This window comes from Hoplias malabaricus, chromosome X2, assembly GCF_029633855.1.
Source record: "Hoplias malabaricus isolate fHopMal1 chromosome X2, fHopMal1.hap1, whole genome shotgun sequence".
NCBI classification, from domain to species: Eukaryota; Metazoa; Chordata; class Actinopteri; order Characiformes; family Erythrinidae; genus Hoplias; species Hoplias malabaricus.
Genome location: NC_089819.1, coordinates 43,063,804 through 43,086,652, shown reverse-complemented (window position 1 = coordinate 43,086,652; position 22,849 = coordinate 43,063,804). Strand labels below are relative to the sequence as shown.

At 38.6% G+C, this 22,849-nt stretch overlaps 1 protein-coding gene across 5 annotated transcripts; it reads left to right on the top strand.

Annotated features, from left to right (window-relative positions):
• The first annotated feature begins 1,125 nt into the window (after window positions 1–1,125).
• Window positions 1,126–21,858, top strand: LOC136677200 (protein GOLM2-like). 5 transcript variants are annotated; one of them, XM_066654662.1, is made up of 11 exons: window positions 1,126–1,418; window positions 1,846–2,432; window positions 12,544–12,598; window positions 12,782–12,884; window positions 13,206–13,296; window positions 13,525–13,648; window positions 14,855–14,938; window positions 16,354–16,647; window positions 17,282–17,410; window positions 18,511–18,678; window positions 20,110–21,858. In XM_066654662.1, exons 2-11 carry the CDS (start codon window positions 2,106–2,108, stop codon window positions 20,184–20,186), a joined length of 1,452 nt encoding a protein of 483 aa, XP_066510759.1. In that variant the 5' UTR covers window positions 1,126–1,418; window positions 1,846–2,105; the 3' UTR covers window positions 20,187–21,858. The 5 variants fall into 5 exon arrangements, with proteins under 5 accessions (XP_066510759.1, XP_066510760.1, XP_066510762.1 ...); XM_066654663.1 differs by having other exon boundaries at window positions 1,786–2,432; XM_066654664.1 differs by having other exon boundaries at window positions 1,149–1,204.
• Window positions 21,859–22,849: the final 991 nt, after the last annotated feature.

Here is a 22,849-nt window from a genome sequence, read left to right as displayed (position 1 = left end):
CCCAAAATAACAACCAGGTCTTTACTTGTGCTAAAGCAGAAATTAACTAGTTGTAGAATGTATCTGCAAATATTTGACAATGTTTACAATAGATTACAGGAAGTAAAGTGTGTTAATGTCATTTATGTGCAAAAAAGTAAAATTGGGATGCATTTTAAAGAAAGCGTATATGGAATCTCCAAGTCAGATGCATTATGAAACATTTAATTCCAGGTGTCCTGGAACTTCCTGAGGACCATCCAAAAAATATTTCACCCATCTAATGGGACAGCCCTCCCAAATAGCAATGTGTGTTTGGCCTAAATGTGACATATCGGCAGTTCTCTTATGGCCCACATTGGGCCTTGAATAACAGTGTTGACTCAGGGTGACTCTGGCTGCCCCACCTTATATTTATACAGTATACAAACGTGGCTATCTGGGCTGGAGCTTTTTTTCTGGAGTTCTCTTTAGGGTAAAAGTACAGCCAAGTGAAAGCTATAAATTCTTGTTTAATTCTTGCCCTGGTCGTCAATGCAACCCCAAAACACCCTGAAAAAATCAGCTGATGATTTCCGAAGCATCTTAAATGTGTCTCTAAACCTTTGTCTTCTTTTAGAACGTGTGGCTCTAGGAACAAACAAACAGTCCTCAACTCTATGTCCATCCACCTTCCTGCCACAAGCCTGCAGCAGAAAAATTCCACCCACAAGTTGAGTGGATGGGGGACTTGAGTTTTGTGATATAAGAAACCCTCGCTGTCTGAATCTTGGGAACTCTGCAGTTTCAATACAATAAACCATGCCGTTGACTGTTTATGTAGTGTGTGATATTCTGGTATATAAAATGACACCACACTGACATGAAAACACAGCAAAAAAAAAACCTTGTTTTTTAACGATCTTGAGATTATATCAAAGTGAATGTGAGTGGTTTCGCCCGTAACTGCATCTCAGTCCGTTCACGCAGTATTTTGGTTCGCTCCGACTTAAATACGGAGGATCCTCCTCCTCTGTTTGAGTGTCCATTCAAAACCAAGCTGAGGTGGCAGTTTGGCAACAGACCAATCATGTACATCCTACTCCCAAAATCCCGCTGTCTTATTGGTCAGCGCGGCTGTCGACCACGGCTAACGGCAATGACACGCTGGAGCTGCTCCACTCTCGGAGCTTTCAGACGTCTCTGTCCACTCTCAGCTTCACATACTACAACGCACACATTCGAGGTGGTGTTATTTTTCTTTACTACAGCTTTAGGTTTTTAAAACCAAGTTTAGAGGTCTGCGTGTTGTCGGAGCTGAGGTAGGCGGATTGTTTGGTTGCTAGATGTGGTAAAATGCGCTCGGTCCGTTGGCGCAGCGCTGGCGCTGTGGACAGTTAGCGCACTGGCTAACGAAGAGAAGCGACATTAGACAAGAGCGCGGATTTTAGTTCATACCAGTAAGTGATTCCAGTTGTGTTGGGTATTTAATGCTAGTTTGCATTTGAAATTATACTAAGTGTGCTCTGTGTACATCTGGTGCAGCTGTTGGTATCTGAACAGCGTAAAGCTAAGCTAGTTAGCCTGGAAGAGCCTCATTATTTCTTAACTGTAACGTTTCTGTGGTCTGGACGGCGGCGAGTCTGTGGTGACTTGTGTTCGCTGTTTTACAGATGTAACAGCTGGCTGTCTTTTAAGCTCAGTTTCTCTTACTGATATTTTGGGGTCCTCAACAGCAGTAGGTTAGTGTAATGAGTGAGTGAAAGTGCTGTGTAAAGTTTAAGAACAGCTTCAAATTGTATTCATTGTTTTATGTGTGTTTGCAAGGGTCTTTAAGGCTGTAACTTAGGTGGCTGTTTTCCTGTACATTTCCCCCTCCACTGACAGGCGTTGGATGAGTACAAACGAGTGGAAAAAACAAGAAGGAAGTGTCAGAAACACTCGTTAACTGGAAAGGAAATAACTGCTGCTGTCCGGACATGTCGACGTTGACCCGACTTATGAGTGGACACGTTTAAACCATGTTTGTGGTTTAGACTGATTTCAGTTCCCACAGAGTGGCAGTAGTGAAAGCTGTTTGTTTTCTAAAGCCACGCTGAAAGGACACCTTTTTTCCTTTTAACTGTTTCCCCTCTCCGCTGCTCGTCATGGTCGGGTTCGTGGCGAATCGTCGTGGCGCTCGTCTGCCGTGCGTCGTGCCCATCGCGCTGCTGCTGCTGCTCGCCCTACTGTCCTACAACTACTGGTCGGTGTGGAGTGCGCACGCGCGGCTGCAGGACGAGCTGTCTGAGGCGCACGCGCAGGTGAAGCGCACGGACGCGGCGCGCAGTCGTCTGGAGAAGCGCAGCTCGGAGTTGATGCAGCAGGCGGACGCGCATAGGCGGCAGATTGAGCAGAAGGAGGCAGACTACAGTGCGCTGCACGGAAAACTGCAGGCTCGGGACGTGCTCCTCAGCAAGTGCACGGATGAGAAGGTGGGCAGCGCTCGTAAGCATTTTGGAAAAGTTGTAATGACAATACAGCACTTAAACAGTGTCATCAGTGTGTAGTAAAAGGAATGGCCAAATTTGGAAATCCAGGTTTAAACAGGATTTCTTCATGACAAATATCGATAGGATTTTATTCATGACAACTGCTGTCGCACTTTCTACTAAATAAAACCAAACCAACACTCTTAATTCACCTATTAATGTAGAATCATATTTACAAGATAATACACACTATTCAGCCCAACACTTAAAGGTAACATTCACAATGGACAAAGGAGAGACTTCCTAACGTTAAAAAGCATTAACCAGGTGACGGTATTGCTCTATTCCTGCTACATAGTTGGGCAATATTGACTTATTTTTACTGCTTCAGCTTACTTAAGGTGGGATTCTAACTGCATGCAAGTAACTGCAGTGAAAGCGCTACAAATTTAAACCTACACTCAAATCTACTATTCCATGTTTAAAAAAAATGTAAACAAGCTTCTGAAGGTAAACAAACCAGAGATGACTGCATTTCCGCAGAAGTGTTGAAATTGCTTAAATGACATCATTGTTTCCACGTGTACTGTCCCTTTTATCAGCTCCACTGACCTTATAAACTCCAGACTGTATGCTTTCTGTTGTTCTGCATTCTTTTTAGCCCTCTTTCACTCTGTTCGTTAATGGTCAGGAGCTCTAGAGAGCATTTATTATTTGAGTGATGAATCATTTTCAGCACTGCAGTGACACTGACATGGTGGTGACATGCCAGTGTGCTTCATCGGTATGAGTGGATCAGACACAGCATTACTTCAGTGAAATCCCTTGACTGTGAATAGGCTAACAACCAAAAATGTCCTGAGCACTGAAGACTATAGTGAAAGGCAGCTAACAATATATGCAGAATAACAGATGGAGTGTAAAAACAAGGTCATTTATAGGGCTATATGTGTGTATCTCCCTTCAAGAGGCTGCTGATCTATGGTCATGTCTCAGTAATTCACGGCCATAAAGTTCAAGAGAACACAAAAATTATTCTCTTTCTGGGTGGGATGCTCTCCCCTCTACTAGTACCACCACCACCATGACTCTGAATGATTATAGCAGAACTGGTCAGTTAGTATTCTTCTCAATGCACAATAAGCATCACTTGCTTAAAGTTAGCAGCAGTTGGAGAAGAAGTGATGGCTGGCTGCAGACGTCTTGAAGAATGTGCTAAACTTCACCCTCCCGAATTGGATACATGGTTTGATTGGAGAAATCCTAAACTATATCTATATGTATAGTGTGACCTAACATGGTTGTGCTTGAAGTTTAATAAGACTGGCAACCAGGAAATCAGCAAACTTTAATTGATAGGTAAGTTGTGGTGCACTGGAGGCAGTAGTTAGAATAGCTGTTCTCGTTAAGTTATAGAGTTACAGTACAATTAAATTTTATTAGTAGGTCTTACTTTGTGGCGTCATTCTGTTGTGCAGCAAAGTAAATTTTTGTTGTAGCTTCAAGGTAGTGTTATTTGTAATTTGACTCCATTAGGTTTTCATAATTCTAAGGATCGAGTGACAGTCCGGGAAGGAACTGTACACAAGATAAAATAAAGCTTGTGTAGTGAAAGTGGTCTCTCTTCCTTCCTCATTACTTTTACACAACTTGGTTGGATTTGCTGTATCGTAATAGGTGGTCGTTGTTACAGAAGAATGATGGAATTTTAGAGGCTTATTTAAATAAACTCTTCATGGAACACACTTAAATATGATGTATTTCTGCACATTTTAATGCACAATTATTGTTTTGTTTTTTGTTTTTTTGCTGATTTGCCCCAATGTGGTTACAACTATACTTTACTCATTACTGATATTTTACGCTCTATTGATTACTGTTAGGTTTCAGATCTTATCTTGCTTTCTTATCTTGCTCATGTTCATCTATAATCCAAGTCAAATGAAAGTAATTTCAGTTCTTAATAAATTATTGACCAACTAGTCAACAGCCATAAGCTAAACTACGGATTGTTATGTATTAATGAAGATAATTGACACTTATAGAGGATGTCTACCATTGTGGGGAAACACAATTATCACGGGGTTGTTTATGTTCAGGATCTCTGCACCATTTCTGTCCATGTGGGAATAGTAATTCAGTGTGTTGGACAACCATCATCTTCTCAAAGGTTCAGAAGTTAATTTTCACTGTGATTAATCATGGAAGCAAAATTTTAACATATGGCACCAGAGTGGCGTAGCCTTCTAAACACTGGCCCTATTATCAGGAGATCACTGATCTCCTAATAACAGAGCTTGTGAAATGTTAGTTAATGAGTTAGACCAATCAGAAGCGAACATTCTCTTTTTTTTTCTAGAATCAGACAACAATAATGGCTATTAAAGCCATAAAGGCTATAAAGTCCTGTTCTTATCACTATCGCTGTAAACAGTTCTCATTCAGTAATTTTTGGATCACCAGGGTCAGTATGGCAGTAGTACTTTTGTTCATCTGTTGCATCATTTTGAACTTGTTCACTGTCATTTTGTGATTCACACTATGGCAAAATCACACGTTCATTGGCAACACAATAATGTTACACTTGTACTGCCTTGACACTCTTCATGTCTCATTATCACTACTTTTCTCACCATGCATGTTTTTATTATTATTATTATTATTATTAGTGTTGAACCGATACCATATCCGTATTGGCACCGATACTGGCACTTAAAAACAGTATTGTTATTATTGGCTACAGAGAGCACCGATACCATAGGTATGTTGGAAATGGCCCACTGCTCACTATTCCCTACTTGTAGTATACAGGACCCTTTTCGGGACACACCCCATGAAGCAGGTACTGACGTGATTATAAACAGAATGGTTATTTCACACTACACGACTGTTTTTGTCGATTTTGACGGAAACTGGAAATATATCACACACACTACATGACTAGAGATAACGCACGACCCGACACTTCCCAACAATGCAACATGCAACTTGCATTTCCTTAGAGACAGAAAAATACAGACGTACAACTTGCTGTGTACTATTTGTGTAGATCCACACACACAAAAAAAAACATTTTTGGGTCATGGAGCTTGAGATTAGTAGAATAGCGCTTAGTTGCAGCTATATTCCACCTTAAATGGTTCAGAAACATCGCCGTAGCGTGCGCCAGTGTTGTCATTTAAGGTGGAATGGAAAATTAGAATTCAGTTGGAATAAAGGCTGTAACTGCATGTTTTGTGGTTCACAATGTTCTCCTACAGGTAATACTCGTTATTTGGGGATATGTGCATTTAGCACTATTTAATATATTGTAGTTATTCATAGTTGTACCGTTTAATCCATCCTCCACTGTAGAGCTCCACTGCAAGTACCTGTGTTTACTTTCTGTGCTCTCACAGCCTTGAGTTGGTGGCAAGTTTACACTACGTCCAAATTCGGGTTGAAAAAAATCAAACGTTTGAGATGCTACAACTGGTCTGAAACGTGATTTCATAGTGTGCGCTATTGCATGCTGTGCACAATTCCAGTATGGTGACATTAGTAAAGCTGTATATAATGTTATGAGGCACATTATATTTAACATATTGTGGATGAGTTATGTGGTTATGAGTATTGTGGGTGAGTTTTTTCCCTTTTGAAATTTAGGTTTATAAACAGGAAATAAGAAATATAAAGCTACACTTCATGTCCTCAGCTTTAGTGCTGCTTCATGTCAATGGAAATCATCAGCTATCACTTAAAATGAATGAACTCCAGCCACATTGTCTTGTCACATTTCTGCTAGTGTGAAGGCAAGGTTAGTATACCATTTTATAAAATAAAAATTAACATGTTTTTTAGTTGTTACCAATTCAGCTTCACATCTATGTCTGTTTATTACTGTGTCCCTATATTATTATAAACTGTGCCCATTAAAGCCATAACTGCTTGTTTGTGAATATATGTAGGCCACTCACTAAGACACAGCAGTACTGCTGAAGGGTTTCCCAGGGCCTTAGGAGAACCTTCGTTTCCTTTCATGATCTCTGCTGGATGGTTTAATTTATGTAAAATGTCCCTTTTCAAAGTGACAATGATTTATGATGACTTGAACGGCAGCTGTAGCTATGGCATAGGCCCCATGTGTCCGCAGTCTTAAAAAGTAAACAAGGACACTATCATTGATGCAAAGCACTGAATCCAGGGTGACTGACTGAGCCAGTTTCGTGAGGCACTTTTGAATCTAAAATGCCAAAACCCAGGAAAGAGTATGTAATCTCACACTGAATTGAAGGCCACACATTTATCTGAGCAGGCTTTTCAAGTTTTTCAAATTTGCCAGCATTTCTCACATTCAGATTATAGCGAGCATGAAAGCAGTTTGTCTTGTTCACATCGCTCTTCATCTCTCAGTGTGCACTTTGCTGCTGGGATGCCTTTTACACAATACCTCATTCTTTTGTTCCTATTCTGCTAGATGTGTAGTTAGGCTTGCCCCAAAAGTTAAATTCACTGTTGGAACAATTATGGTCGTCATAGCCACAGAAGACACTGGATGAATTACAATAAAGAGCTGTTCTCTTCTGGGCTGGGCGGCCTGCTCAGCTTTACTGGATCAACATTCAACAACCTGAACTGTTTATGACTAACTGGAGTTTCCTTTCTCAAAAATGTAGCTACGCCCATTGCAAAAGTCTAATTAGGAGTAAACTAGTATTTTTCAACCTCATTATAATCATTACTCATACAATTCTCCTCCCTCCATCATATGTGTTTTTGTGATCAGTGTGTAATGTGATTTTCTTGTCTGTGAATGTGACAAGTGCAGCATAACTTCAGCTACAATTGCAGGGACCAGATGTTTCCACAAATTTAGATTTAAATTTAGAAATCACACAAAAACTTAACAGAGTTTACATGTTTCAATTCAGTAACAATTTCACCTGTAGCAAAGTACAAGCAGTTCATCAAAGCATTTAATTAGGTTGCTGGCTAAAGCAAAACTCTTGTTTTGAAAATGTCTTTGTACTGAAAAAAATGTACTGAAAGAGAGGGTGCTCCAATATCATCCAAACAAGCTAAACTGGATTTTAGAGAGGTGGAAGAGACTTGTAGCAAGATACATATTCAAGGGAATGCCACCTATGTTTACTGTAAATTCACCATCATTTAGATGGCCAAAACAGCAGTTACATTTTTGTTGCACAAATATTAGTTTAGTGCACTGGATTTGTTGAGAAAAGTCTAGTAGAAAATATCATGAAATGTAATTTAAAATGTTTTTATATGTTTATCGTTGCTACTGCTACTTTGTTCTTAAGTAAGCTATTGAAATAACTGTTGTCTATAATACTTGTGATTAAGATAATCAATGAAAATGTTGACAGTAGACAGCGTGTTATCAGTAATGATTTAAAAAATATAATTTTCATAACATACGTCTTTGTCCCACATTGTTACAGCATTACTACAATAACATAGCCATATATTATTATTATTATTATTATTATTATAATAACTTATTATTAAGTTATTATTTTTACTGTCACTATACCAAGAAGCTCCTCTGAAGTTTTCATACTCATTCTTTCTTTCTTTGTGGACACAAGCCCCAGGCTTCCCTGTGGATGTGTGACCTGGCTGAGACATTTTGTCAGGGCCCATCTGTGTAGCCAGGGCTGGGGCAGCCAGAAAACCCCCAGTGGTTTCCTCACTGCCCAGGCCCTCTGGTACAGCCTGCTCTCTCTCTCCCTCTTTTGTTCTCAGGGTATATTGATATGCGTCTTGGACTGGCTAGGAGGTTTAGAGGTCCACGGTTGAGGGGGAGTGTCCTTTCAAAGGAATTGTATGCTTTCAGACCACGGATGTTTGCTCAAGGGAGTGTGTGTGCTTTGTCATTAGAAAACTCCACGGTGGCATATTGGCTTGGCTGAGTCTTAAATATAGCTTTTAAATATAGTTTTAAATCTCAAACTCTTGGATTTAGTTTTTTTGGTAACCTAGTAATTCCACAATGTACTTTTGTTTTGATGTGTTTTAACAAAAGTTTCAGGTATTGTATCTAAGAGTTAATGCACTCTTTTAAAAATATTTTGTTTCATGCCAAAGGATCATGGTGATAGTGAGGTCACACTGCCACGTCAGACAGTTTTAAGCCCAATTTGTGAGGGATGAAAACCACCTACATGTTCTGTATCCCAGACTGTGTTATTATATGCAAGCTACATTTTTCCGTTCCTGCTTTTAGCACATAACTTGTAAAACAAATATATATAATTGTATGAACTTCACTCTCAATTTTCTTAGTACAGGTAGTTGAAAAGTTTATGACAGCTATGATTGTCCTCTCAAGGCTACAATGAGGGCTCACATGACTAGCTGGAATATTTTTCTGGGTCACATCTGAAGCAATTGCAGTGTATATAGACCTAAAAACACATAGGTTAGAGACTTGGCGCAAACAATGGGCTTCATTTTCTGTAGAAAATTATGAGTTCTTCACTTATTGTTTATTATCTCAATATCAACCTCTTGCAATCTTTTGAGTAATCAGCGAAACAGGGCTTGTGTGACAATAACGGTACCGTTTTTCTTCAGTATTTTGTTTTGTAGTTTTATGATTTATGACTCCTTACCTTGGCCATGAATTATCTGCTTTGATATATTTAAATGATCCTCTTCATTGTTTTAATGTTGACGAGCGAAAAGGTTTAGGAAACCGGTTTTCATGTTCACATTAGGTGTTACAGTAAGCCTTTGAAGCCAGAAGAGTCAACATATGGATATTTACTGAATGGTTGCCATTTTTAAGTGAAAAAATCATTTAGGCAAAGTTTTTATCCACCTTAATTTGCGACATGAACGTAATGCTCTTTTATGTGAGACTTCCTGTCTGCTGTGAGGGGCTTTTTTCTTTGTTTTGTTTTATTACAGCAGTGAGAGTACCCGTTTAATTCCTTAGTGTCAAATCTTGTGTAAGCAGGTGACTAGTGCTATAGATAAATATATAACAACTATATTCATTGTTTATTGTGGGAAATGTTAATTTTTTGTGTTAATATAAATAGTATATTATAAATTTATCATAAATGTAATCAAAATAAATATTTATTATTTAATAATCATAAACAATTTACTAAATATTAGTGCTGGCCCTGAATAGTTGGCTATCCATTCATTGTGAAGGTAGTCAGGGTTTAATTTCGAGGTTCGGATATTTGGTAAGGCAATGTTCCACTCCACCTGTATTCAGGTTCGACAGCTGTATTTAAAATAAATAAATAAAAATAATAATAAAAATAAATAAAATATAGCAAATAAAATGTTGTGCACCCCCCCAGGTATAACATCTCTGCTTTACGTTGACAAGCACAATGACACATTAACAATTGTTATATGTCTATAAAAATTGTCTCTATTCAGTGCCATTCATTTACACATTGAGACTTTTCCATTGGGTTTTTACTCCACTTGTATAAAAGTTCACATGACTCTTTCCTCTAGCCATCTTGTTTGATACAGCTTCCACTAAGGCTTATAAGGTACTGCTATACTGCAACTTTGTATATCAATGAATTAAAGGTTATCACTAACTAGAGCATGCTTTCAGCAGACATACTTTCACACATGCATGATAATCCAGAAATGTTCTGGCGTTTACCCGGAGGAGCTGTGTGTGAACACAACCACAACATTCATCCTGGACTTTATACTCCTCGAGCCCTAGTAAATGCTGTGTGACCCGCCTAAATCACATGTTTCATCTCCAGGTGCTAGAGCGTGCCTAGAGGCAGAAAATATCTCACTATGAGTTGTGTGTTTGTGTGAACGACTCCAGACCTGATAATCTAGAGTTTCTATAGAAATTCTTTGGAGTTCATGTGTGAAAAGGGCATATGCTAGGCAATGCTAATAAGGGAACGACTAACAACAGAAATATAAGTTAAATGTTTCTGTGCTGTTGGTTAAATAACTTTCTGTAAATATGTAGTTGTTAAGTCAACTGTCAAGTAAAGTGGTTTGATAAACTAGTGCTTAGTGATCTGGTGAGACAGTTTACATTTTTGTAACTGTTTTCATGAACAGGGTCAGGGTTTTAGGGGTTGTTTTTGCAGACCTTAAGGTTAGTGGTATTTGTTTTATGCCTTGTGTCTGTGATAAACATCTGTCATGTTCATAAGTAAAAAAATGTCCTAGATACATTAAGGCATACTGACTCACAGGGGCAGTTATGGCACTTTTTCACTGCATGGTACCTACTCAACTCTACTTGACTTGCTTGCCTTGCCATTAGGTCATTCTGGTACCAGGTATTGGAATTGGGTACTATATTAATACCTGCTCGCATATGGTTCCAAGCAAGGTGAGTAGGGACTTGTAAATGTGACATGTAAATCTTGCAGAATGCTGATTGGCCAGAGAGAATTGTCACTGTGTACAAAAAATGCAGCCATCCAGCACAAATGAACATTCTATAATATCTCCTAGCTAAAGTAGCAAGCACATTTGTTTTTTATCTAACATACAATAGCACCTTTGGCAGAGATACAAACAGTCCTTGGATTTGTGGCCAAAGAAATAATTCAGTAAGAGCTGCATGGTGCAACAAGAAACGAAACAACTCTACTGATCTGTCAAAATTGATTTGCGGCTAAACTGTGTTCAGACCCAAAAAACAGCTTGCAACATGCGAAAAGATGATGAGTAAACAATGCTAAACTTTACCTTAGCGGTTGTTGTGATTTTCAAAGCCCAATGTAGACAAAATGGCAGGTACAGTCGAATAGTTTAGGCTTGGTATTGCAAAGACAGTTGCCATTATGCTATATTAATAGTTGTTCATATAAATATATTTAGAGAAGTAAGTTTGTTGGCCTTGTCTTATATTTTTTACATATGTGGGGTTCTTTATATTGTGCAGTATGTTGTCCGGGGTATTTGGTGCCAATTTTAAGGTCTCAGAAAACATAGAATATTTAAAATAAGTAGTTCTAGTGCAACCGCGACCCTGAAATGGAAAAGCGGAAAAGAAAATGATGATGATGATGATGATGAGTTCTAGAGTATTGTATGTATTAAGGTGTAACGTATGTTTGAGGGGGAATATGACTGTTTATTCACTGTTTGAATTACCACGGAAACTCATTTGTTACTTGAGTTCATGTTTCTAGATATTTTGCTCTGTTTACTTTCATGTAGTTAGAGTCAGTTCCATCTACAGCAAAAATAAGACAATATATATCCGCCTAAGAATCAGGAAAAGAGCAATATCCTCATCTTGGTTCATGCTTTACAACATTTTGAGGTCTCTTCTTTGTCTAAAAATCTTCAGATGCTGTTTCTTTGTCACAAACAAAAAGAAAACCTAGCATACTGGTTTTAGCCATTTTTGCTTGCTTTTTAATTTTGTTATTTTGCCTTTTTATCTTGTGTCTTTAATGCCTGTTGTTTATTTTATCCTCATCTCTTGTGGATCACTTTTACTTCACAAGTTTCCGCCTCTTGTTTTCTGTCTAGTTTCACCTGGGCATCAAAATATTGTTGTGGTTTTGCTGTGCTTGGCAACAACTTTTAGTATAAGATGATGTCATGGAGATGTCTGAGGGCAGAGCCATGCTTCAAGTTGTCTTGGTTCCTCACTTCTCATGTGCCAGCTGTGGCCTCCTCTTCGTGGGTGTGGGTCTAGGTAGAGGGTTCTCAGACAAAAGAACCAAACTACCAATCCAAATGCTTTTTCAAATTAAATGACTCCCAGCCAATTTTGTAAGAAATAATATGCAGCTAATTGCAGTCCAGTATAACAAGGCTTGTCTGGCCTGAAAGGTCAGTCCTTTACAATGTTGTGATTGTGTACTAACACAATCTTGACATTGTTTCGTTTAAAGCTTTATACAGATCAATATGTGCCCCTCCAGATTGCTAGTCATGTATCTAAAAACCCAAAAACTCTCTTGTAACAACAAAAGTACTAAAAGGGGTACAGGTTTCAGGCCAGCAAGATCAAGTGAAGTGACCCATAAGTAAAAAAAAAAGTTTAAATAAGTTTAACCATTGTACATGATTTATTCTCTGTAATGATTTTTTTGTTATTCTCTAATTATTTTGATATTAACTCTTAACACCTTTCATTTCACAGATGAAGCTACAAAATGATGTCACAGCCCAAATGTCTGAAATTCACAGAATGAAAGGTGAGAGCTGAGCACTAAAGGATGCTGTTTCGTAGCTGCTACCATCATTGCTTTTTGTCCACACATTCTTTACTTAAATTAAAAAATCTAGGCATAACCCATTCCATATGCATGCACAGAAGCATTTTAAAGACTTTTAAGGATTGTAAGCATTTTGCTTATTTGGCGTGTTTCTACATACAGAGCAGGTGAAGGAGCTGAAGCAAGAAATTATCAGACAGGAGGACCAGCTGAGGGAGGTAAAGAAGAACAGCACCAATCTGGAGAGGAAACTTGAATATGAGAGGTGAGAAAGCAAGCTCATTACAGACTGTTGGAATGATTCATAATTTCTCATTAATTCATTGCACTTTACAACAGTGTATCAAATTTCCCCAGGCACTACACAATTAACACACTCATTTCTGGGCTTTATTATTTAGACTTTTACAACATGGAGTTTTTTTGGCGTGTTTATTGATGGATTGAGTGATTGCTGTTAATTTTGCCATTCAATATTCGGTGTAGTTCTAAGAGGAGCTGCTGTTCCAGTACTGTCTGTCTGTCATGTGTGCCTGCTTATCTGTCTATCTGCTTATCTTTGTGTGCTTGTTTGTTTGTGAACTAGCCTGCAGTGTGGAAGACAGATAGCACAGCTTAAAGATGAGTATGAGGAGAGCAAGAAGGCAATGGAGGAGGAAGCTGCCAAACTCAGAAAGGTAAAAGCATTGGCTACATTTCTGATGGCTTGAGGTTTTCTTTGTTCTGTTCACAATTCTCTCTCTCTCTCTCTGTGCTCTCTGTCTCTCTCTCTCTCTCTCTGCCTCTCTCTCTCTCTGCCTCTCTCTGTCTTGCTCACCCATGATACCTGCCTTTGTCTCTGTCTCAAATTCTTCTCTCATTTTCCCTTTTTCTTATTTTGTGTTTGTTCATATCTTGCTCCCCAGAGTGTGTTGGACACTCGTAAAACTGGAGCTGTTGCTGTTCAGGCTGAGGGGGGTACAGAGGTAGAAGCAGCCGGAGAGCGCCACACGGAGGCCACACGTCATCATGACAACCCAGATATGAAAGGTATTGCTTAGTTACAATTTTTTTTTTTTTTTTAACTATATATATTTTGTTAGTTAGTAGTTGAATTAATACATGTGTAAAAACACTTTTTCAAACATAATAATGACATTCATTCCTCTTTTAAAATTGCTTACCACCTTTTTAAACTTGCAAAGTGGGCTAGAGTTACTTAATTCCTTATCAAAACTATTCCACAAATATCCCCCAGTTGACCCCCTTGACGGATGTACATCTGTTCTTTATGTGTTGTTGCTCTTGTTTATTTTAAGCATACCTTTTCCCCTAAGATCATTTTTGCTCTCTTTTAGTTCAAACAACATCTGAACACAGTTGGGAAGTAAATTATATTGTGCTTTGTACAATATTTGTGAAGTATTTAATTTAAAAACTAATCTTTCAATAGTTTGCCATTATTATAGCTTTCTTTTGTAACATGGATGTTTTACCCCCAAATAAAAGGCAGAAGAATTAACACAGAGACTCTGTTGAACACAAATATTTAATTAATCTACAGATGTTTGTATTTTATTTCAGTTTATGTTTTTACATTCATTCATTCATTATCTGTAACAGCTTATCCAGTTCAGGGTTGCGGTGGGTCCAAAGCCTACCTGGAATCATTGGGCGCAAGGCGGGAATACACCCTTGAGGGGGCGCCAGTCCTTCACAGGGCAACACAGACACACACACATTCACTCACACACTCACAGACACTTTTGAGTCGCCAATCCACCTACCAACGTGTGTTTTTGGCCTGTGGGAGGAAACCGGAGCACCCACGCGGACACAGGGAGAACACACCAACTCCTCACAGTCACCCGGAGCAGAACCCATAACCTCCAGGTCCCTGGAGCTGTGTGACTGCGACACTACCTGCTGCGCCACTGTGTCACCCTGTTTTTAACATATTGGGAATAAATGTATGTTAAATGTGCTATAAAGTTTGCACAGGCCACATTTTTTTTTCAGTGTTTTATTCAGCAATTTGCCAGTAGTAGTAAATACAGAAGTGTGCTCTCTGTAGAAAATTAACAAAAACGTGATTTTAGACAAAAATGTGTGCACAAATGTAATTTCATGTTTCCCATTAATGCTGACGTTTGTGTGGCATTCTCATTAATAATTGTTTATAAAGAGCATTTAATTGTGAAACTAAATAAAATAAACATTTTAACATTTAACATAAATTTGTATCTGTTTTCGCAGAGGAGATGGTAAAGCCAGGAAGTGATGCTGGAATGCCTGGCATTGAGGACGGTGAAGTAGGAAAATTGGATGATGTGCACTTTGGTAAGTACGCAAAAAGCAGTGGGCCTTATTTGTGAAAACTTTAAGACACATTTTAAATATGAACATTTGTTTTATTATGTTATTTTGTAGTATTATAACATTTGGAATTCCTTTGGTATCAACTAATCCTGACTGAAACGTAGTTGGAGTAGGGAAAGCACTTGTTTGCAACCTATTTATGTGTAAACTGAGGATCGTAATACTTCAAAATTGTTTCTATATTTAAACTCATCTTTCAGTTGCTGATAGTAAAGTTTCACGTATTTAGCATATTGATTTTTCCTACCCTAAAACCCATGGTTGGTGTGCCCTTGGGCAAGGCACTTAACCCCCAGCTGCTCCCTGGACAATGACTGCCTAGTGCTGCTTGGGTGTGTGCACTCACTGCCCGTGTGTGTGTGTGTGTGTGTGTGTGTGTGCACAATTTTATCTGTGGTTGTGCAATGTACGTTTACATGTATGTTTGTTTTGAATTTGTTTAAAACTACAGTAAAAGTGTTTCATAAATTGCTGTGCTTCTGAAGTTATTAATGGTTATTTTTAACACTGTCCAGGCAGAACTAATGAGCATGGAAACACTTTTATGGTTTAAAATAATGCATTCAAACCTTATCTTACACAGCAGTAAAGCCTGTTTTAACACAAAAGACCTAATGGAAACATGAGAGCTAATTCATAGCAAGTATTAAAACTTCTTTACTGCTTTATATATATATATATATATATAAAGGCATCTTCGCCATGGTAATGTCCTCTGAAATGTCAATGAATGAAACAGTGCCACACTGTGGGGTTAGATTTTATTTTTCTGTATTATTATTTTTCATCTTTTGGGTGATTACATATTGAATCACACGTTTTTTTCATTGGTAAATTGTGCATGACAAAAATCAGCGTCACACAAGCTTTGTCATTTTCAAATATATAACCAAGAAATACACAGCTCCAGGGTCCTGGTGTTGTGGGTTCGAGCCCTGCTTCAGGTGACTGTTTGTGAGTAGTTTGGTGTGTTCTTCTCGTGTCTGCGTGGGCTTCCTCCGGGTGCTCCGGTTTCCTCTAAGGGTCAAAAAACACACATTGGTAGGCGAATTGGCGACTGAAGTGTGTGTGTGTGTGTTGCCCTGCAATGGGTTGGCATCCCCGCCAGTGTGTGTGTGTGTTCCCACCTTGCACCCACTGACTCTGGGTAGATTGTGGACCCACCGCAATCTTAAAATGAATAAGCGGTTACAGATAATTAATGAATTAATAGCCAATAAATATAATTTTTTTTATGCTTAATTTTGTGATCTGTGGTGAGTTCTTTGAGTCCAGCTAAATCTATTCAATTTTTAGAGAGTTTTGCAAATACATTGAGTAAATTTTTACATTCTAAATACAACGAGTGTTCCAACCTTATTTTTATGATCTTGCAGCCCTGAAGAAGCCAGCCATCACACAAAAGCACATGGAACCAGCAGAGGCAGCCATCATGATTAAGGAGGAACGAGCTGGAGCATTAGCTGGGGACAATGCAGTTCACAGTCTCCCTCTGGATCGTCCTGATATTCCCCAGGAAGCAGGCGCAGGACAGGGCATGGGCAACCACGTGGCTCAGATCCAGCAGCAGGTTCCCCAGCCAGTGGTGGACAAACCTGTGCTATTTGATGAGGACAACAAGGCAGCCGTCCAGGCAGATGAATTTGGAGAACAGCGTCGGCAACTGAGAGGTGAAGGATTTGGCTTAATACCAGAAAGACAGACTTCCATTACTTTGTTTGTTGACAGTTAAGAAGGCTTGATTTTCATTAAGAATTTTTCATGCTGTAAATATTAAAATATGTGAAGACTTTGTACAGTTATTGACATTATTTTCTTGATTTTTTCACATCAGTAAAGCATAACATTGCACTGTGCATGGCCACCTACTGTTTTCAAATGTCGTGGTCAGGAAATTTACATTTAAAACAAACATAACCTGCCATTTTCTCAGTTGTTTTACTTCATCATAATTTAATTTGTTCACTAGAATGTTAAGTGGTTGGTTTGAAATGGAAATTAAATTAAATATAGTTCCATTGAGACATCACAACCTACATTTCTATCACTACAGCTGCAAAACCATCAGAGCTAGTAAGTTTTTCTACAATGAAACATTTCAAATCAAAACACTTAACATTACAGTGAGCAAAAAATTGATGGAATAACTGTTTATTGTGCCTGATTTAGCTAATTAAATAATCAAATAGCCCTGTATGAGCTACACGCACTGCATTAGAACAAGGAAATCACAAATATGCTCAGTTCAAGAGCTCCCAGTGGAAACACGGCCTCATATTTGGTCTATTAATGTTACCTCTACAGGTCCTGATAACCAGCAGGGCCAGGGAGCACTGCCTCCTCCACCAAACCCTGCACAGGTCCTGCCCAACCCCATTGAACCTCAACTCAGCCGAGATCTTGTACCTGCTGCAGCCCTCAGACATCGGCAAAGTGAGTATGGGTTAGAGGGGAGAGTTTTACTTTAGCGATTGTCTGTGTCCATTGTCGTCCAGGCTACAATATAAAACGATAGTCATGTCATACAAGGTGTTTTACTAAAGGTAATCCTAAAACTAGAGGGTTTGTGTGTGAATGCAGATCTCGAATCAGCCCTTTCTCATCCAAACGGTTCTAAGATTGTAACATGCAGAAGCTGTACCAGTACTGTTCTGTTGGGTCTCCAAGACTGTATGCATGCATGATGAGGGTGAATGGTTGGTAATTTTATTGCCTGGCTTTAGCTCTGCACGCTCACTCCTGCCCCTCCACCTCATTCATTCTTTCTTCTTCTGTTTCTTCTCCTTATCCTGTTCCTCATTATTGTCCACTACTTTCTCCTGATAATGAGTTAATTATTATCTTCGTGTCCTTATTGTGGTGAAAAAAAAAAAAAACTTTCCTTGCAATTTTTCCCAAATAATATTTAGACCTCAGAAATTTTAGAATGTATCATTCTCTGCCTAGAACACGAGACACCAAAATGATTAGATTTTTTAGCTACTTAATGGTGAAACAGAAATAAACTCAGCAACATGGGACACTCTCGGCAGCTGCACATAAGCCTAAAGTCACCATGCTCAATTCCAGGCATTAGGTTGTGGAGCAATAAAACTGCATTCTCTAGTCTATTAAATCAAGCCTAATCATCCAGCATTAGTGCTGGACCTCATTTAAATTACCTAAAGCTGAATGCTGTAAAATCCTCAGATGTTCGAGCATCTGTTGTAAAGCCTTCCCAGAAGAGTAGAAGTTGGTAGTGCAGCAAAGAGGAGACAATTTTTTTGACAGCCCACTATAAAGTTGCACCTACCCACTAAAGAAACAAGCATCCACCACTTTGGCTAGCTTCACTTATACTGTATACTTCTCTTATTGCATACTCCCATGTCTCTTACTGACCTCTCTGTTCCTAACATGGTTCCCTCTTAATCTTAACTGATCTCTTTCTCTGTCATTCTCCTCGTGTCTGTTATTCCCCCTCTCTCCCCCTTTTTCTTCCTTTTTCTTTCACTGTCACTTCTTCCTGACGGGGCCCCACTCTGCCTCTGCAGACCGCTTCTTTGATGAAAATGAATCCCCTGTAGATCCGCAGCATGGCTCCAAGCTGGCGGACTACAATGGGGATGATGGCAACGTGGGCGAATACGAGGCTGACAAGCAGGCCGAACTGGCCTACAACGAGGAGGAGGACGGCGACGGCGGTGAGGAAGACGCCCAAGGTGAGCCCGGGGAATATCCCCCGTGTCGCTCTTCCGTCCATGTTCCTCCTCCTTCTCCTCCTCCTCCTTCCCTGCTTTTCTCATCGTCCCCGCCACTGCTGCAGATGCCACCACCTTGCTTTCCCAGATTAGTTTGCACAAGCTTACATTTGGGTTTTAACAATGAGTTGACGCTTCTGTCACATTCATATGAATGTGAAATTTTCATATTGGTTCTAGAATTTTATAGCTTATTTTTTCACTAAGCTAAAGTTCTCAGGCTATCAGATTTAACTTTTAATCATTTTTATGTCTAATAAATTTGAATTGTATTTTGTGGCTAAGGATTCAGTCATTCTGACCTCACAGATTGTACTTCTATCAAATCCTTTCTTATGGTGCTTGTGTTTGAGTGAAGGGTGTGATGTGAACGGTTGAGTGTGGGTTTGTTAATGCTGTGAGACTGCTGTATGTCTTTGAGCTTTGGGTTTCATGAGTAAAGGTTTTTTTTTTTGTTGTTGTTGGTGTTTGTTTTTATTTATTTTAAAGCATGCTTCATTCAGCAGTTCTTATCTGTACATTGTGCGTTTCTTGCTTTGCTATTTTTTGTGCAGCAGTCAGTGTGTTTGACATCTGTCACACTAATAGGGCGTTTTCACACTTTGAACTTCCAGACCTGAGGTGGCACTAGTGGAAAAAATTTCAAGCTAACATGTGGAATTGTGAAAATTTATTCTGTACTGGTAGGAAATCAGACAATGTCTCTGATATGTTTTTTTTTTTGTTTTTAATTTTATTTTTCCCCCAAACCACATTTATGTTCAGAAATATAATACACAGAATTTAAAATTATACACTATAGAACATCTTGCATTTTTACTTTTGCAAAATAATTACAATGCTATTTATAACATTTTCTGTATTAATTTAAAAGGCAGAAAAATTTTCCCTGACACAGAGCTTCAAATCATGTGTGTGAAAACTGCCTTTGCGTTAAGATTGTGTGTGTATATGTTGTTAACCTTTTTCGTGTTCTTTCATTGAATGTTTCTTTCTGATTTTGAGTGCTTGCGTGTAAAACAGGGAGTCTGAGTTTCCTTATCTTGACTTCTCACACCTTGCCATTTTCCATTACCTGCTTGTTTTCTGTGGTGTTGCCCACCTCCAGTTTTATACCTGTGATATACAGCAGTTGGACTATTTTTTGCATTTTGTAAAAATAAAAGATCTTTTATCTTTCATTCATGGACTTCTAATGTCTATAAACATCAGTTGCATATAAAGATCGAAAAAGTTTTATCAGTATAAAACAAAAAAAAAAAAACCCCCCAAAAAAGTCAGTCATCTTGTCTCCATCCAAATTTCATAGATAACGATTCGTCAGCCATAAGAGCAGAGTTCATGTCACCTGTTTTTTCTTACAGTACTTTCTTGCTTTAATTTGTCTTTCAGATGATGAAGACCGAGAAGTTCCTGGTGATCATGGTGTGGACTATGGAAAACGACACCAAGGCAATGAAATCCTGTAGCCTGGTCCTCAGAAGAAATAAATTGTGCTTAATAAGGTGCCCAATATTAATGTGGTCGAGAGGCGAAGAGGAGAGGAGTAACTTAAACTACATTCAGATGGGTACAACTGGAGCCATACTTTTGAAACCGCTCGAACACCTTGTTTTGACATAAATGACTGGGAAAAAAAGTTAATGGTTGTGGATTTAAGGATGAGATTTTGATCAACTTTGAAGTAAGAATTTGACTTGATTAAATCAAGGGGTTGATTGGTTCTTCCTCTGAACAAGCTGAATGAAATGGTAAATGACTTTGTAATGTGTAAATGTGTATACATCTAATATGTACATCGGAAAATCTTTTTTGTTATTTCAAAACCTATGTTGGAATATTTGTTTCTATAATCGAAGTAGCCTCTGCTTGGACTGTGGATTGGACTTTTAAATGGAAGGTGATGCCTTCTGGTGTGACGTCTGCCTGAAGAGGTACATGCACGAAACTGATTCCTGTACTGCAGCCCTGTTGGTCGAGCTAAGGGAGGCTAAACTCACCCCAGAGCAATGTCATGAAGAAGAACATTAGAAGATTATTTAAATATCTTTGTTTTTGGACAATTAGTGAATAAAAGAAGTTTTTTCTTTTTTTTCTTTTTAAAGAAACAAAAAACATTCTTTATGATTTCTACATTACCAAGACAGTCTTGCAGACGTAATTGCACACAAGCTGTTTTTTATGGTGTACTCTTATTTCCAAAGGACCTCTCCAGAGTACTTGCTCAGCTTTGTTAGGGCAACGTTGCATGCATGTAGTTGGCAGTCTATTATCAGTCTGCAGAACTACAGTACCACAGGAGTCTGGGGGGAAAAAAAGCAATACATGACAAAACATGACAACAAAAGAGTCCGCGCAGTGAACTGTTTCCTGTTAGTTTGGCAGGCATAGGTGTACATATTTATGGCGCCAGTACTACTGTCTGAATGCTGTAGAAATATTGAACTGGCCTGTAGATCTTGGGCATAGAATTTGAACTTGTTTGTGAACTTTTTCATAAATGAGTAACACTTGATTTAAGATTAGCCTACTGAATGTACTTTAATAATATGATTGTTTCAAGTGACCCAGGTGGATTTGGATCTTCTAAACTGTAATGAATTGTGTAAATGCGCAGCTCTGTACAAAATGTTTTCCAAGCGGTTTGATCCATATTTTCAAAGCTATCACTGTGACTCAGTAGTACTGTAAATAGTTACATCAGGATAAATTAAGATACGGTCAAACACCCCCCCCCCCTCCAGATTCATTTTTCCCAGATTTCTCTACAAACGTAATGAAAGGTAACCTACAATAAACCATTTCTGTATACAATAACTGTCATTACTTGATTTTTGTGTTTAATTTTTACTTCGTCCTGCCTGGGAAAGACCGAAACCAATTCCAAACTCATACTGGAAGTGTTTTTTGCTTTTGTGATGCGAGCCGAGATCAGAGTTACAAGTGAGCAAGCTTATGCTACTCGGTAACCCAGTGAGTGTTCAGTTCACTTGATCATTTTCTGTGCAGACATCTCAGATTTACTGCTGTTTTTTGTAGCAACTAAATGTGTAGCAAGAAAGTTAAAATGAAATGAAAAACTCCACAACCTTCTCCACCAGTCTCCTCCACCTCTGCCAGCAACTTCGTCTTATCTTCAAGGAAAATACACTTAATAGAACCAGTTTATTTCTTTACATTCTTTTATGTGTTATTTTTTTAATTCATAATTTGTCATTTATAAAGTACATTTTTTTCCCTATTTAAAAAATGGGTGTGTATTTTTGGGAGGCTGGAACAGGTTAAGCATTTCAATTAATTTTAATGGGGAAATTTTAATATACAAGCAAATTGAGTTACGAGGTCAGTCATAGAACGAATTAACCTTGTAACTCAAGGTATTCTAAAAAGTTGTGACATTGGCATTGTTCAAAACACATTACAGAGCTCATTACATACTTGGGTATAAAAGCAGCCTCAAGGTAAGCTCTTGTTCTATATGAGCAAGGATTGTGCATGGCTCATTTAACTAAAAACAGTTAAATTTCAGTGTTCCTCAACTGTGGGTAAAGGGCAAGACTGGAAACCACAATGGTGTGTGTGTGTGTGGAGCTTAGATCCTACTGCATGAAAAACCATTAAGGTTCTATGGTGGTAATCACCACATGATCTCCAGAACACTTTAATAATCTTGTCAGGATCTATTGCAACATCCACAATTGCTTTCTGTACATATGAAAGCTATATGTCTGCTAAGTCCAGGTTGGAACTGTTAATTCAGCTGTATTTCACAGAGGGAACTTGAAGTGGTGCCACTACACCCTGTTGTTAGTTCAGCCATATTTAACGTTCCAGTTCGTGAACTAAATTTGGAACTGTTTGGCGGTGATCAAACGTCCTCTTTTTCCTGGACAAGTACTCTTTTTGGGACATAAAAAATGTGAGTTCAAGGGGTCAGAGATTTGCGCTGCTTCAGCGCTGCAAGTCCACCATACACTGCGGTGAGCAGCTCAGTGTTTTACTGGAGCCTTGAACAGAAATGTGTTGAACGTTTTTCTAGGTAATATTAATCATAGTTTCTTTTTTATGTTTGGAGAATGTTTCTGTGACCCAGACAAACATTGTCTCACTGTTACTGACTTGCTGTCGAGTA

What these genes read in the sequence shown, in the direction of transcription:
- LOC136677200 (XM_066654662.1), top strand. Translation starts at nt 2,106, where the DNA reads ATGGTCGGGTTCGTGGCGAATCGTCGTGGCGCTCGTCTGCCGTGCGTC. An exon ending in TGACAACCCAGATATGAAAG is followed by an intron (nt 13,649 to 14,854) that starts GTATTGCTTAGT and finishes CTGTTTTCGCAG; the next exon opens with AGGAGATGGTAAAGCCAGGA. An exon ending in CGGTGAGGAAGACGCCCAAG is followed by an intron (nt 18,679 to 20,109) that starts GTGAGCCCGGGG and finishes TTTGTCTTTCAG; the next exon opens with ATGATGAAGACCGAGAAGTT.